Below are 16115 nucleotides of genomic sequence, written 5' to 3'. Positions count from 1 at the left end.
TAGATGAAAAGACTCCAGGATAGTCCGCTAGGCTCAGTACGATTGGGGACTTGGTTCAGTTGGGGGGTGCAAGGTTCTTCCAGATGCAGTTGGTGCTCACACTGTACCAATCAAACAAATCAGACATTTTACTGACTGAGAACCACATTCATAGGCAGACCGAGTCCACCTTTAAGATCCAAATCAGAGTTCATTTGCACCTTCACAATACCCCAAATGAAGCAAACTATCTGAGCAAACAGACTAGAATTCAAATAAAAAATGTTGGTGTGAATGAGCCCTTAGATTTAGAATCAGCAAAAGTCTGACCAGAGTATTAAAATCTAGTCTAATAATATACAAAAATCACTTAACTCTTGCAAAAGATGAAAACTTAAAAAAGATATGAGGAAGTAAATCTCATGAAAAATACTAAAGAAAAAAAAAAGCAGTTAGGACTACAATATTAAATATTTTATAAAGTTGTAATAGTTTTACAAGAAGACGTGATTATTGCTTCCTTCATTATTGACAAACCAAATCCAGAAAGATCTAATTAAATCTTGTTTTGGATGGTATATAAAAGTTCAGACCAATGTATTATGAAGCTGTTAAGAACAAAAAGTCTGATTTGTCTTTTTAAACTGAGCAGTGTATTATTAGGTGTTGTTGAATGAGTCGCTGGATAAATTTGATGACACATTGTAGCCACCTGAAGAATCTGCAAGGAAAAAGAGAAAAAAGCTTGTTTAGCTTGTTAGCATGCTAGAATTTGGTAATCCTTATTAGATAACGAACAGCTGTTATTTATTAGTTCTGGGTTAAAGACTAAATAACTCAAAATTCAAATGTTAATAAATTATGTGCCATTTTATCTGAATTATTGACATCTGTACCAAACATATTGGGGACAATTCAAGACAATATCAAGAGTTACACTTGAAGATTTAGCCCAAGAATCCATCCTGGGAGCAGTTTGGATGGCAGATGTAATGTAATGTAACGATTAATTTCTGTATCTCAATAAAGTTTTGGATTGCAGCAAAAGTCCAAATATTATAAAGTTGGTATTAGCTCATTCTGAAATAAATTTTTATATACCTTTTCCTCATCTCCATAGCCATAAGAATCCCAGTTTACTGAATTATTTTCCAGCATTGGTGCTCTAAATCATAGCAAGAGCAAAAGAGAGAATGAGTGGCCGCCACAGAAGCAGGAAATGAACTGACAAAAACAACAAACACAGAAATGACTAGGAGATCTGTTCTTACCCTCGTCCCGCTCTGGGAAGATTGTGACATTGCTGCTATTTCAGATCGCACCTGAAAGTTAATTCTCAATAATTAGTGCACTGCTTTAATAACTCATACAAGAACTTACTTCACCAGTTCCAGCTGTCTGAAGAACTTTTTATGTTCTTATGTCATTCACCTCCCTTCACTGTTTCCCAGATAGTTATCAATAATTAGGTCAACACTTCTATGAACTGAATTTAAAAATTAAAGTATGATTTGAGTTGCAGAACTTTAGTAGAACAGGTTGATACACATAATCAATTACTGGTTAATCCAACATCTGGATACCTAGAAGATAACTCTACTGGAATTAAGCATTAAATATAAGCTGAAGATTATAAAAGGTAAAAGCAGGGGATGTCTTTCCTATCATCACATTAAGATTTTGAATACTGAGACAGACAAACAAACCTTTTTGTCCAACAGTGTTCCAAACACCAAAATGAAGAAACCCTTAAAAAAAAAAAGAAAATGCTATGAAGGATTCTGTAATAAAAAGTAATTCAATGATATAATAAACAATATCGATAGCAACTGAATTTTTACCTGCAGTGAATTGAAAAATGCAAATGCAATATGGATTTCGTCATTATCTGGGTTGAGCATGGTTCCAACTCCCAGACCCCAAGTTAGTCCAAAAATTGGGGTGAGCACAGCCAAACTTCTGACAATTACCAGCAGAACATGCTTCTCACCTGCTTGTGAAGCAGTCGTGGACACCCTCCTCCTTAACATCTTGTATATTACCACAAACAGGATTATGAGGTTTATCACCACTATCAACAGTGCAGGGATCACAAATGCCAGCAGAGCTTTGGACTCGTCCCAGTTAAGCCAGAAGATTGCATTTTCTCGGATATATGTATCTTTAGGTGCTGTTACAGCTACTGTTATGACTGCAATGATGAGAGGTGCACCATATCCCAGAGAAAATCCAATAGCCAGCATTGACATCTTAGATAAGCCTCCATCAAAGACACTGATGGTGCGGTAGAGCAACAGCAGAGCTGAGGCTAGCATCCAGAAGAACATAGCAAGGTAGAAAAAGTGGATAAAAAAAACTGCTGCAGAGCATGCTGATGTGTTGTTCTGATCAGAAATAGCCGCTCCAATAATAAACCAAATGTCTGCAATCAGGAGAGAAACGGCGATGTTCACAATGGAAACGTGGCGCAAGTAAGACGTAGTGTTCATTCTTATTTTTTTCCATATGACACCTTCTATGATGAGACATATCACCAAGGAACCCATGGATATGCCAACTCCAATGTAGGTTATGTAGTCCAAGGCAGGGTCATTGCGGATGTTGGGTGACATTAGGATAGAGAACGAGGTGAGATGGTTGCAGTTACAGCTGACAGTTTCGTTTACATTGAACACCAAGAAGCAGCCCTCAGTGTCCCATCCTCCCAGACCATCGTAGAGGCTGAAGTTCCAAAAAACACACTGCGGATTCCCCAGAGTGTCATTTAGAGTATCAAATGTTATAGAAATGTTTTTTGTACCATTGGACTGGATAAGTGCAACCTTTCCATTGATAACATTAACTGATGAATTGACTTTATCTCTTGGAGGAAGGACGTTGTTCATGGAGGCAAATGTTATCACAGTTATTGACTTGTTTCTTCCATCAGACTTTGGTATGTCTACCGCCACCGAGGAATTAAAGTCACTGCTAAAAGTATCTGTGAATGTGGTTTTGTTCAAGAGAATAAGAGGTGTGCTGATGTTGAAAGAGTCACTGGTAAGACGGGATGTTATAATCTCAAGAGACTGTAAAAATGATGAGCTGGAACTTTTTGCATCAGGGTTGTTGCTTCTTGATGACGTGATGTTTTTAATATCATTTTTGTTCAAAGTACTCCATGAATCAATTGCATCATTACTGGTGAGGACATCTGCAGTTCTCAGGACATCCTGAATGAGGAAAAAAATAAATTAGATCTAAGATAACATATTGATTAGAATAAGTAAACCTCACAAGACTAATTCACTCACCGTCATTACATCTCTATTTATTGAGATAGACAATAATAAAGATGTATTGGCTACATTTGTAAGTATATCAACAACAGCTTTAATGGTGGCAGGAGATCCAGTTATTTCATTACTGTTGTTCACAGTAACATTACTGAGCTGCGCTAAGAATACCGGAAGAGTTTGTTCATTCAGGTTCTGTAAAAATAAAGAGAGAAAAGTTTAGTTAGGCGTTATCTCCAGTATCAAACTAAATTTAAGCAGGAATCATTTGCATTTAACACATTTTCAATATTTTTAAATGGTCTTCATAGGTTTGTATTTAGGAAAAAAAACACATTCACATTTGCTTCAGAGAATAAAAAACTTTTTCATTGTCTAGTCTCATGTCTGTAAGTAAAAATGGGGACAGTGGTGTAAACCCCACCTTAATGTCATTAGCCCAAAAGCTCTAAGAAGATAAACAGATTAACGCGCCTCTATCTCTTAAATGCCTCAAGTCATCCCTCATTACTTTAATTTTGCTTCCAGAAAGTCCACTTTTTCTTATAATCTGCTCAAGTGGTCTTCAGCAATAATTCTTCAGCCTTACTGAAGCTCACTGCAATATTTTCTTTCTTAATTTTGTTTCCTTGCATATAAATCATTCATTTAATTTTTTTCATTTTCTGCACCACTAATTTAGGCTCAAGGGGAAGCTGGAGCCTGCTCCAGTATCCCAACAAACATAACAGATTATTTAACGCAGCTTGTTTCAAAAGACATAAATTGTTCTTATTTCTTTAGTTGAATGTACAAGAATGTTTAAGACTGACAGACATAAAATGGCATCTATGCATCCAGAAAACGATTCCTACACTTAAAATATTATTTGTTATGCTACAACGAAATTACTCTACTGCACTACAGTAACGTGTTTTTCTGCGTTACTCGAGCCGTGTTGGCCTATGTGTGAAGTCCTGATCGGATCCAGTTTCAGTTCAAACTTGTGGTGGAAGATTTTGTTCGCTGGTGAGTGGAAGGAAGCTAAGCTTTTTTCAACACTTCCTGGAGTGCAGCAGCTGGTAAGACAGAAATGAACAAGCTAGTTGCAGGTTCATTGTAGGAGACATGCTCCCCCTGTCGACTATTGAATCGCCCAGGTTTAGAAAAATACTGAATAAAATTATTATGAGACGAGTGTGTCCATTTCCTCCTACAGAAAGGGATGTTGTTCTTATGGTTTTAAAGCCACTTTGTTTACAATATACAGTGAACACTATGCAGACTGGCGGTGATGATTCGGCTATGATGTTTGTCTATGTCCACATGGAAAATTAAGAAATGGTAAAGTAATAAGTAGCGGCGTAATGAGTAAAGTAATTTCATTACAATTTACAGAAGTAATCCTAAACAAAGCTGGTTTAATCCTTGCACATCAAAGCAACCCATTGGCTCGTGAAATTTTGCTGCTTCCATCGTGGCGCCGGCACGTTCTACCAAAATGCAGGACTAACAGACACAAATACTCTTTTGTCCCTGCAGCCATTGCCCTGTTAAACATCTACCTGCTGAACAACAAAGGACACTAGAGCCCACATACTGTGTCCAAGCACTTGTTTATGGAACAATTTTTTATTGCAAAAATAGTTATTTATTTGATATTTATTATATCTTAATATAATGAAATAAATATTTTATGACAAAGAAGGGTGAAGTTTTCAAGATTTATATAACTACAGGGTAAAAAGTCAGCAGGATGAATTTAAAGCTATGAAGCGGCTTCCTTCTTAACACAGAAGGAACAATATCTGAGGAATATCAGCAACATATCTACATTCTGAGGAGAGCTAAATATTCACATAATGCACAATAACTTCCATCCATTTAGTGATTCATTATTATATTATATTATATTATATTATATTATATTATATTATATTATATTATATTATTTTAGATTAGATTAGATTAGATTTATTGTCATTACACGTATACAAGTACAAGGTAACGAAATGTCGTTTGGCATCTAACCAGAAGTACAACAGGAGAAAGTGCAACATTTATAGTTTGTACAAAGTATATAAAATAGAAGAATAATATAGAATAGAATAGAACTTTATTGTCATTGCAACAAAAAGTGCAATGGAATTACTAAGTCCTCTAGTCCTCTAGGATATGGAAGATGAGTTCAGCTGTTTGTATAACAGGTTTGACTGCATCTGCCCACACATATCCACCTGTCCCACCTCCTCCTGCTCAGCTCCGCCCGGCAGCTCTTCCACCTTTGTTGCTATCACCTCCTGCTCCGCACCATCCGGCAGCTGTTTCACTCCTGCTGCTATGACTTCTTACTCTGATCCATCCAGTGGCTGTTCCACCTCTGTTATTGTGACCTCCTCCTACTCTACTCTGCTCTGCACCACAGGGTGCTGTTCTATTGCCTTTTCTCTACACATTGCTGATTTTGCATATTGATCTGCAGCGTGCCAAGTTCAGAAGTACTCTGACAACACTGCTATTGTATGTGTGCAGGGTGGAGATGAGGGCGAGTACAAGGAACTCATTGCTAGATTCAACACCTGGAACAGGGTCAATGATTTTATTCTTAATACACCAAAGACCAAGGAGGAAGACCTCTCATCAACATGTAACTACTTTTCTCCGAATGATTTAATAACAGACTTTCAACACACATATCGCAAGAGTCACACCACAACATCAGCTCTGACTCAGATGATTGGCTCAGGAAGATAGATAAAAAGAAAGTAGTTGGTGCTGTAATGTTGGATTTTTCTGCAGCATTTGATTTAATTGACCCCAATTTATTGTTTGAAAAACTTCAATGTTATGGGTTTAAGGTGTCGGCATTGTCCTTTCTTAGCAGCTATAGATAGAATGCAATAGTTTTCTTTAATGGTTGTTTTTCTGATGAGAGGGCTGTGCCTTGTGGAGAACCACAGGGGAGTTGTTTGGGTCCTTTATTGTTTACTATTTTTACTAATGACCTACCACTTGTTCTAAGAAAGACAAAAATAGGGATTTATGCTGATGACTCAGCCTTATATATAGCTGCACTGACTATTGAGTTAAATTCAGTTTTAATAGAAAATTAAAAAGAGTTGTACACTGGGTAAAACACAACCAACATATTTTGAATGTATCTAAAACCAAATCATCACAACATCAGAAAAACCCTCAGTTAAAGCTGAAAATGGATAAGGTATTTATCAGAGACCAAGCTGCTGGGAGCCATCATAGATTACAAACTTTCATGGAAAACACATATAAATAAAATTGTTAATAAAATGGAAAGTGGCATCTCAGTCATTAGAAGATGCAGAGCTTATTTGTCATTTTGCCCTGTTGCAGTAGTAGTTGAACAAGATTTTTTTTTTTTTTTTTATTAATATTTTTATCATAGTCCTTCTAAATATTTATTGTTGTTTGTGTGTTTGTGACCGATTGTTTATATTGCTGGCTGTACATATAATTACATTCACAGGAAAATAAAGATTTCTTGAACTTGACCTAATGAGTAACTAGTAACTAATTACTTTTTTAGAGTAACCACACCAACACTGGTGATGACCCACACCTTCTCTTAGCGGCTTTATTTTTACTTTTTTTCAATAGTGTTATTCTTCTCTGAGCTCGGCTAGAGAGGGAATGAACACAGAATACACAAACAGACATTCAGAGAGATAATTCATCTCCTTCACCTGGAGCTTAGAAATATTAGGCACACCTGGGCAACCAAGAACAAAAGTTAGTCGCACTCAACAAATTATTTGGTTGCATGTGCGACTCTAGAAGCCTGATAGCCCAATCAAAGTCCAGGCCTCAGCCCAGCTGTAATGCTGTAGTGAATTCTTTAAGCAAGCTGTGTGTAAGAAAGGCCCAAAATAGCTGAATGACCTAAAACCACATGATAAAGAAGTCAGACATTTCTTTACAAGAATGTGAGACTAAATAACATGACACAGAAAAAGATAACTTCTAAAATATTGCCACTAATGATGGTTCTACAAACTGGTGAATCATCATTGAGTTTTTGGTGATTTTCCAGACACTGCCTCAGCATCTCGACTTTTGTTAGATAAATGATGACACTGCGTGCAGTGTTAATGTGCTGATGTTCTTCTGTGTTTACCTGTATCTACCCCTCCTTGTAATTTACACTTATACAATATGACAATATATACAATATGTAATTTTAAATAAAAAAACACACTGATTAAATGCACCACTGAAATGTTAGAAACAGTAGAACAAGGTCACCTCAGACTCATCAAGCAGGTTCTGGAAGGCTTGTTGGATGGAGTCTTGGACATACAAGGATCCTTTCTGTCGGAAAATTAAACCATTTGTCTGCTTCAGCTTACATGTATAATTCCCTGAAATGAAAGGTAACCAGTGTTATTTAACAGATATAAAAGAATAAATAAAGAATAAGTTGTGACAGGAGGAGAGCATCGGATCTGCTTATTAAAATAATGTCAGTTTTCCCTCCATGAAGATGGAAGATTTAATTTTGAATGCAAGTTAAACTCTATTTACAGACATTCATATGACTTAAAACAAACAGGCCATATAGTAACAAGATTAAAGGAGTAAAGGTGTGTAAATGTCAAGGATGGAAGTCATTACTGAATGTCTGTGATCTTTTTGTCCTCAGGCAGGATGAGGACCTGTCATGCCATCACAATCAGTATAGCCACATGGGCTATACTAATTTGTAATTTGTAGTATAATGCTGCAACCAGAAATGGATCCTGAAATCTTGTAACTTCAATTTGTGTTAAAAACAAAATAAACCCTTATGTGTACACACATAAGGTTTTTCTCAATCTGAAGACAGTTTTTATCTGTTAGAGACCCCACACATGAAGATAAAAAGTCAGACATTGAACTTTTTTGATGTACTGTGTGTGGTGTGTACCGACAGTATCAACACAGAACACCACACACATAACGACTCTGTCCCACAGCCGATGTAGAAACTAGTCCTCCGAGCCAGAAATCTCACACATTTAAATGAGATCTAACAAAAACAAAGAAGCAGAAACCAGAAAACACAACATCCAGCATGGAAGAGGGCATGCAAGATGAGAGAATGATGGTAGGGATGAGCGGATCAATACTCTGGAGTCTATACTTCAATCAGCCAGCAAAAGACTCAAGTTCAGTACGTTACTGAGTATTGAGATTCCTCTCTGCTGATACAAAACATGACACTGGTTTTCACTTCTGAGAGTTTAAGGCAATAAAACTGTGTGTGAAACCCTGCAACAGTGACTATGGTAGCCTATCAGATGTCCTTATGATGCTGTTGCTTCTGGTGCTGATGATGTTTTGTTCTGATATTTTCCAGATTATTACGGATTTTTCCACATTATATCTTATATTTATCACATTGTCCATTTAATATATTCAAATAATCAAGTTAATCTATAGTTTGTTTTTCTTATAATTTTAAACCTCAGATTACGTTGCTTTGTAGAAAAGTGTCAACTAAATGACTGTAGAATTGAATGGAACAGAATGAAATGATTTATCACAAGATTTTAAAATCCATCCATCCATCCATTTTTTTCCGCTTATAGTCCGCTCACAGTCTTTAAGTCCACTAGACTTGAGGACTCTGTTCAGCTGAGGGGTGGAACTATCTTCTGGACCGAGACTATGTTCATGCTGCACAACTCAAACAAATCAGACTTTGTAACTTACGTGTTTCACTCTCTGCCAGAGGCGGTGTGACGGAGACCGGTGGTTCCATCACCACCACAAGTCTGGCACATATTATTGGAATGTTTGGCAGATAGGACCACACAGATTAATTAATTGTTTTATTGAATGTTAAAACAGAGAAAAGTGTTTATTTGTTTGCAGAGGGGGACTGGCCATCCTGCCCAGGGAAAAGAGAACTTAAATTAGTATTTTAACGTTTAACAACATTTGATACTCATTTTTACTTTGATCTGTGTCTAATTGTGTAAAGCTATAAGCTCAAGAAGGAAATGGCAATACTCACCTCTTGTCTTTATTGCAGGGCAGGAGAGGTAAAAGGGGGAAGTAGGCCTAATTTCCTGTTTAAGAGGTTTCGGAACAAACCATGTTAACAAAGAGGGGTGGGAAGTAGTTTATATAAATTAAATGTGTATTTGAAGCATGCTGTAAAATTATTAAGTGGATTATGTTTAAGTTTGTATATATGTAAATATTGATTTATGATGTTTGCTTTACAGGTGTTATTTTAAGTAAGATATGATGTGGATATGTTAACTTGTATAGTCTAGTCCCACGTCAACAGGTGGTTCCGGCTAATTACCTGCAGCAGGAGGGTATAAAAGCCCTTAGTTGCTCTTTAGAAGGTTGTTGATGGTTGTGGTTTAGATACCAATAAATTTTGCCAATCCCAGGCTTAAATGGACCCAAGTCTCACGCCTTTTTTTTAAAAGATTGTTGGGATCGTCGGCCAAATTGACAAGTGGTGTCAGAAGTGTGGGCTTAAAAAAAAAAAAAAAAAAAAAAAAAAAAAAAAAAAAGAGAGAGAAGATATGATGACCAGAGGTGGAAAAAAGACTGATTCCAAGGAACTGGAGGAAGACAATGAAGCTGCTGCCACAGCTGGTCCAGGTGACAGACTGGAGGAATTAGCTGACATGGTTAAGTCGCTAATTCAGTCTCAAGCGGCAAGAGACCAGAGAATGGATAAAGAATCAGCTCGCCAAGAACAAAGATGGAAGAGTATGCAACATCAATTTCAGCAGATCCAAATCCAAGTAAGAGAAATGAGAGAGGAACAGGAGCTGGACCAGACTGAACATGAGATGGAAAATGAGACGTATGGGGAGGATGAAGAGGATCCAGATGAGGGCCCAAGTCAAAAAATGGTGCTGAGACGGGAACCTTCCACCCACAGAGACCCTAAATTACTTCCACTCACTGCAGAGGATGATATTGAGCACTTTCTGACTACATTTGAGAGGATGGCTCAAGTCTGCCGTTGGCCTAGAGAAGAGTGGGCTGTCCGACTAGTTCCATTGCTCACCGGTAAAGCACGAAGTGCTTATGTTCACATGGACATTAAAGATTCTGAAGCTTATGACAAAGTGAAGGATGCCATTCTTGCCAAATATGAGATAACTGCGGACACCTATCGACGACGGTTTAGGTCCCTGGATGTTCATCATGGTGAAACCCCAAGAGAACTCTATGTTCGTCTGAAGGACATGTTTTATAAATGGGTGAAACCTGAGAAATCCACTGTGAAAAACCTTTCTGAAGTGATGATCATGGAGCAGTTTCTCAGGATGGTAAATCCCGACTTGGAAGTGTGGATCAGGGAACGTGCCCCTAAGACAGCAGAGGAGGCTGCACAACTAGCTGAGACCTTCATGTCAGCAAGAACGGGAACCAGGAGGATCACCTTTGGTCGGGACACCTTCTCCACTGCTCGAAGTAAGTCTGATGGGGGTGAAAGGGGTGGTGGTACAGGTCAGAGTAGGAATTATTCTGGTAACAGACATTTCACTCCTAGTAAACCCAATCCTTCCAAGAAATTTTCTGCAGGTGCAAAGCCAGATGTGAGATGTTATCAATGTAATCAGATTGGTCACACTCAGTATACTTGTCCAGCTACTACACACAGCAAGCCATCCCTTTTGTGTTCAGTTCCTAGGCCCCCTCATCCAGTTTCGGCTCATGAATTGTCACAAACAGCACCAGTACTTGTAAATGGCCATCGTGAAATAGCCCTCTTAGATACAGGAAGCTCACAGTCTGTAGTTCTGTCCAGTTTAGTACCTAGAGAGCTATGGAGCGATGCTAAGACTAAGATAAGCTGTGTTCATGGTGATGAGAGAGATTATCCGGTTGCTGAAGTTTATTTGACTGTTGGTGGCCAAACATTTCTTTTGCCTGTAGCTTTAGCACCAAAGTTGCCCTATGCAGTCATTCTTGGGCTTGATGTTCCCACTTTGCTAGATTTGGTACACAATGCAAAAGCTGAAACTCAAGATATTGCTAATGATCAAGAGGTCCAGTCAAATAATTATGGCTTGGACCTGACTTTAGACCCAGGGTTTACGGGACCCAGTTGCAGTTATGTGACCACAAGAGCACAGAAAGTTATTAATCCTCTTAAAGAGCTACCATTTTATAATGATGAACTGGAGTCAGGTCCTTGTAGACCAGTTAAGTCTAGAGCTGAGAGGAGAAGGGATAAGTTTCTGGGTTCAGCTAAGTTAGAAAATGTGCAGCCAGGAAGACCGAGTCAAAGTCTAGATTTTGATGTTCCTTCAGATATATCAGGGCTTCAGAGGGCTGATCCAACATTAAAACCATGGTTTGACAGAGTCTCTGAGGTTAATGGGAACAAGCTTGGCAAAGTGGATGTTCTGGCAGATGCCACGTATGTCGTGAGAGATGGCGTTCTTTACCAGTGTAAAGGAAAAACTGAGGCCATAGCTCTACCACAGTCTCTTAGGCAGAAGGTAATGGAGCTGGGTCATTCAATACCATGGGCAGGCCACCTTGCTTTTCAAAAGTCTCTCTATAGGATCTCTTCTCGCTTTGTATGGCCTGGCATGTTCACTCATGTGCAGCAGTTTTGTTCCTCATGTAAGATATGTCAGCTATCCTCGAACAAAGGTGTGGCTCGTGCTAGGCTACAGCCATTGCCCATCATAGATACACCCTTTGACAGAATAGGAATGGACATTGTGGGCCCCCTTGAGAGAAGCTCCTGTGGTAGCCGGTTCATATTGGTAATATGTGACTATGCTACTCGCTACCCCGAGGCTTTCCCGCTTAGATCAGTCAAAGCTCGTCAGGTTGCTAATTGCCTTTTACAGTTCTTTTCTAGAGTGGGTATACCTAGGGAGATTCTCACAGATTGTGGAACAAATTTCCTGTCTAAGCTATTAAAGCAGGTTTATCAGTTGCTTGGTATTAAGGGTATTAAAACCACCCCATACCACCCCCAGTCAGATGGACTGGTTGAGCGGTTTAACCAAACTTTAAAAACCATGCTACGCAAGTTTGTTTCAGAGACTGGATCGGATTGGGACCAGTGGCTGCCTTACTTATTGTTTGCATATCGTGAGGTGCCACAGGCCTCCACTGGATTTTCACCATTTGAGTTGCTGTATGGTCGTCAAGTTAGAGGACCACTGGACTTGCTGAAGGAACATTGGGAGAACCCAAAGGCAGCTGGAGAAAACGTGGTGGCATATGTGGTGCGAATGAGGGAGAAGCTGGAACGGATGACTGAACTGGCCCAGCAGAACATGAGGTTGGCTCAGATCAAACAGAAGACCTGGTATGATAAAAAGGCCAGGGAGAGGATTTTTCAACCAGGACAACAGGTGATGTTGCTGCTTCCCACTTGTGACAGTAAATTGCTAGCCAAGTGGCAGGGACCTTACAGAGTGACAAGATGTTTGGGTAAAGTAACCTATGAACTGTACATGCCTGAAAAGAAAAAGAAATATCAAATCTTTCATGTGAATTTGTTGAAGGAGTTCCTGGTGCAGCCACAGCCATCTCTATCGTCAAACCCCTCATCGACTTCACAGTGGCCTCAGGATAGTCCAGCCCAGGCGCCGAAACATCCACAGCCTGTCAGACAACAGCTCCTGGCTCGTGTGGTTGAGGATGGAGAGGAGGGTGAGCAGTTTTTTCCTACAGGCAACGCAGAGGCAAGTTCAGTCACACTCTCACATCTCCAGCCTTCTCAGCAAGAGGATATAAGGCCTCTTCTGGACCCGAATTTGTTTCAGGAAAAACCAGGTTTCACTACTTTGGTTCAACATAAAATTCATTTGAAAGATGATGCCATTCCTCACAGGAAGTTCTATAGGATTCCTGAACGGCTAGTGCCACAACTCAAGAAGGAGATTGAACTAATGTTGGAGCTTGGAATTATTGAAGTTTCAGTGAGTGAATGGTGCAGTCCAGTTGTGCTGGTTCCAAAAAAGGATGGATCTTTGAGGTTTTGCATTGACTTCAGATATATAAATGCAATCTCCAGGTTTGACCCTTATCCAATGCCTCGTATTGATGAACTGTTGGAAAGAGTTGGGAGGGGCAAGTTCATCACCACTCTTGATCTGTGTAAGGGTTACTGGCAACTGCCCCTTGCACTGGAAGCAAGAGAACTAACAGCCTTCAAAACACCTTTTGGCTTGTTTCAGTTTAAGGTGATGCCATTTGGTTTACAGGGGGCGCCTGCAACATTTCAGCGGCTCATGGACCAGCTGCTGATGGGAGTGTCGGAGTTTGCTGCCGCATACCTGGATGATGTGGTTATCTTCAGCCAGACCTGGGAGGAGCACGTGGCTCACCTGCACCATGTTCTCAGCCTCATTGAATCTGCTGGTCTTACCATTAATCCCCACAAGTGTAAAGTGGCACAGAGCCAAGTGGAGTATCTGGGCTATGTGGTGGGGCAAGGACAGGTTAAGCCTCAGGTGGGAAAGGTGGAGGCAATTCACTCATATCCAGTGCCCACAACGAAGAGGAAAGTGCGTGCATTTGTTGGACTGGTGGGATGGTATAGTAAGTTTATTCCCCATTTTGCTGAGAGGGCAGCAGTTCTCACTGACCTTACAAAAGCCTCTGCACCAAACAAGGTCAAGTGGACTGAGAACTGTGATAGAGCCTTCAAGGATCTCAAGTCAGCCATTGCAAGTGACTCTGTTCTGCATAGCCCTGACTTCACACAATCATTCACGCTACAGACCGATGCCTCTGGAGTGGGTTTGGGGGCAGTGCTGTTGCAAGAGTTGGATGGAGGACAACGTCCAGTGGTCTTCCTCAGTCGGAAACTTCGAGACCGGGAGACAAGATACTCTACAGTGGAGAAAGAGTGTCTTGCGGTGAAGTGGGCTGTAGAGTCACTGCGGTATTATCTATTGGGTCGACATTTTATTCTGGAAACGGATCATCGAGCGCTTCAGTGGCTGCATCAGATGAAAGACTCCAATATGCGGATTACGAGATGGTATATTAGTCTGCAACCCTACAACTTTACAGTGCAGTATCGGGCAGGAAAGTCTAACGTTGTGGCTGACTCTCTTTCCCGTATGTATGAGGACTGATGGACTGGAGTCTTAGGGGAGGAGGGAGGAAATGTGACGGAGACCGGTGGTTCCATCACCACCACAAGTCTGGCACATATTATTGGAATGTTTGGCAGATAGGACCACACAGATTAATTAATTGTTTTATTGAATGTTAAAACAGAGAAAAGTGTTTATTTGTTTGCAGAGGGGGACTGGCCATCCTGCCCAGGGAAAAGAGAACTTAAATTAGTATTTTAACGTTTAACAACATTTGATACTCATTTTTACTTTGATCTGTGTCTAATTGTGTAAAGCTATAAGCTCAAGAAGGAAATGGCAATACTCACCTCTTGTCTTTATTGCAGGGCAGGAGAGGTAAAAGGGGGAAGTAGGCCTAATTTCCTGTTTAAGAGGTTTCGGAACAAACCATGTTAACAAAGAGGGGTGGGAAGTAGTTTATATAAATTAAATGTGTATTTGAAGCATGCTGTAAAATTATTAAGTGGATTATGTTTAAGTTTGTATATATGTAAATATTGATTTATGATGTTTGCTTTACAGGTGTTATTTTAAGTAAGATATGATGTGGATATGTTAACTTGTATAGTCTAGTCCCACTTCAACAGGTGGTTCCGGCTAATTACCTGCAGCAGGAGGGTATAAAAGCCCTTAGTTGCTCTTTAGAAGGTTGTTGATGGTTGTGGTTTAGATACCAATAAATTTTGCCAATCCCAGGCTTAAATGGACCCAAGTCTCACGCCTTTTTTTTAAAAGATTGTTGGGATCGTCGGCCAAATTGACAGGCGGTGCTGCATAAAGAATTAATGAAGAAGATGAGACAAACAACAAAGAAGAAAACTACCGTTCATCTATCGGTTAATGCAGGACGATGGTTTCAACCACATAACAGCTAAACATGAAGCTGCATCAGATCCTAGTGATCTTGGGTTGATCAGATTTCCACCAGAACATCTCCCGAATTCTTTCACGTCTGACAGCATGCCATTTCTCCCACCCAGGACCGCTTATCGTCCCACAAATGCTTAAGTTTTGGATGTTTACCCATAATGCTGTGCACTGAACATGCAGTTGTTTTATAGTCTGCTTCTAGTATTTGGTTCATTACATGAAAACCAAGACCTTTGTTTTTAGGCAAGATGTAGAGAATGTGCAGAATTTTTCATTTAGACTTAAAAATAAAACCATTATTTCTATAAGATTTTTAGGTTTGCATGTTAAGTTAAATATCTCATCAGTCCCATCAAGATTTTGCATTTAAACCAGTCAGAACACAAAGAAGTATTTGAATTTTCATGCAAGGTGGGGCATTGGAGGTGTTTCTTACCATTATCTTTTTCAGAAAATTTTGACACGGTTAGTTGCGATGCTCCATCCGAAGTTTTGGTAAAGATGTGTTGTGCGTCTGCTGTAATGATTGTGTCATTAACAGTCCACACTGCTTTCCAGTTGCTACAAATCACGATGCTCAGTGGTGGGGGGCCACATTTCACATTCACAATATACCCATAAAATATTGTTTGTGGCGCAAACACCAAAGTTGTGTTACCTTCACAGGATTACACAAAGGTCAGAAAGTTATTTTTAAGTCATCTCTACACATAATTAAGTATCTCTAAATGTAACAATACAAATATGATAATTTAAATCAAACAAAAATTTAAAGGGCTGACTTACTGTCAATCACCATTGGGTATTTTGTTGCCAGCTGACTAAATACCCCATTTTTTACTTGGGTCATGTCTGGGTCACTAAGAGAAGGAGCACTGACAGTATACACAGCGATGGTGCTTCCACT

At 39.5% G+C, this 16115-nt stretch overlaps 1 protein-coding gene and 1 long non-coding RNA gene across 2 annotated transcripts; both read right to left on the bottom strand.

Annotated features, from left to right (window-relative positions):
- Nucleotides 1-113: 113 nt before the first annotated feature.
- On the bottom strand, nucleotides 114-3332 carry LOC121634039 (adhesion G-protein coupled receptor F1). The gene is made up of 6 exons (XM_041976438.1): nucleotides 3273-3332; nucleotides 1821-3191; nucleotides 1686-1727; nucleotides 1251-1301; nucleotides 1081-1144; nucleotides 114-700 (listed from the first exon to the last, which is right to left on the bottom strand). Exons 1-5 carry the CDS (start codon nucleotides 3276-3278, stop codon nucleotides 1124-1126), a joined length of 1491 nt encoding a protein of 496 aa, XP_041832372.1. The 5' UTR covers nucleotides 3279-3332; the 3' UTR covers nucleotides 114-700; nucleotides 1081-1123.
- A 27-nt stretch (nucleotides 3333-3359) lies between these two features.
- LOC121634044 lies at nucleotides 3360-15744 on the bottom strand. The gene is made up of 3 exons (XR_006009169.1): nucleotides 15645-15744; nucleotides 7512-7627; nucleotides 3360-3449 (listed from the first exon to the last, which is right to left on the bottom strand). It is a non-coding gene; the product is annotated as an uncharacterized LOC121634044 (long non-coding RNA).
- Between the last annotated feature and the right edge of the window lie 371 nt (nucleotides 15745-16115).

Source organism: Melanotaenia boesemani, chromosome 22, assembly GCF_017639745.1.
Source record: "Melanotaenia boesemani isolate fMelBoe1 chromosome 22, fMelBoe1.pri, whole genome shotgun sequence".
NCBI lineage: Eukaryota > Metazoa > Chordata > Actinopteri > Atheriniformes > Melanotaeniidae > Melanotaenia > Melanotaenia boesemani.
The sequence above is the reverse complement of the archived record's forward strand: the minus strand, read 5'-3'. Positions and strand labels throughout refer to the sequence as shown.

Bases quoted from the DNA above. Each gene is read 5' to 3' on its own strand.
- LOC121634039 (XM_041976438.1), bottom strand. The intron at 1,728-1,820 runs GTAAAAATTCAG...TTTTTTTTTAAG, and splicing joins CATTTTTCAATTCACTGCAG to GGTTTCTTCATTTTGGTGTT. The intron at 1,145-1,250 runs GTAAGAACAGAT...GCTATGATTTAG, and splicing joins CTTCCCAGAGCGGGACGAGG to AGCACCAATGCTGGAAAATA.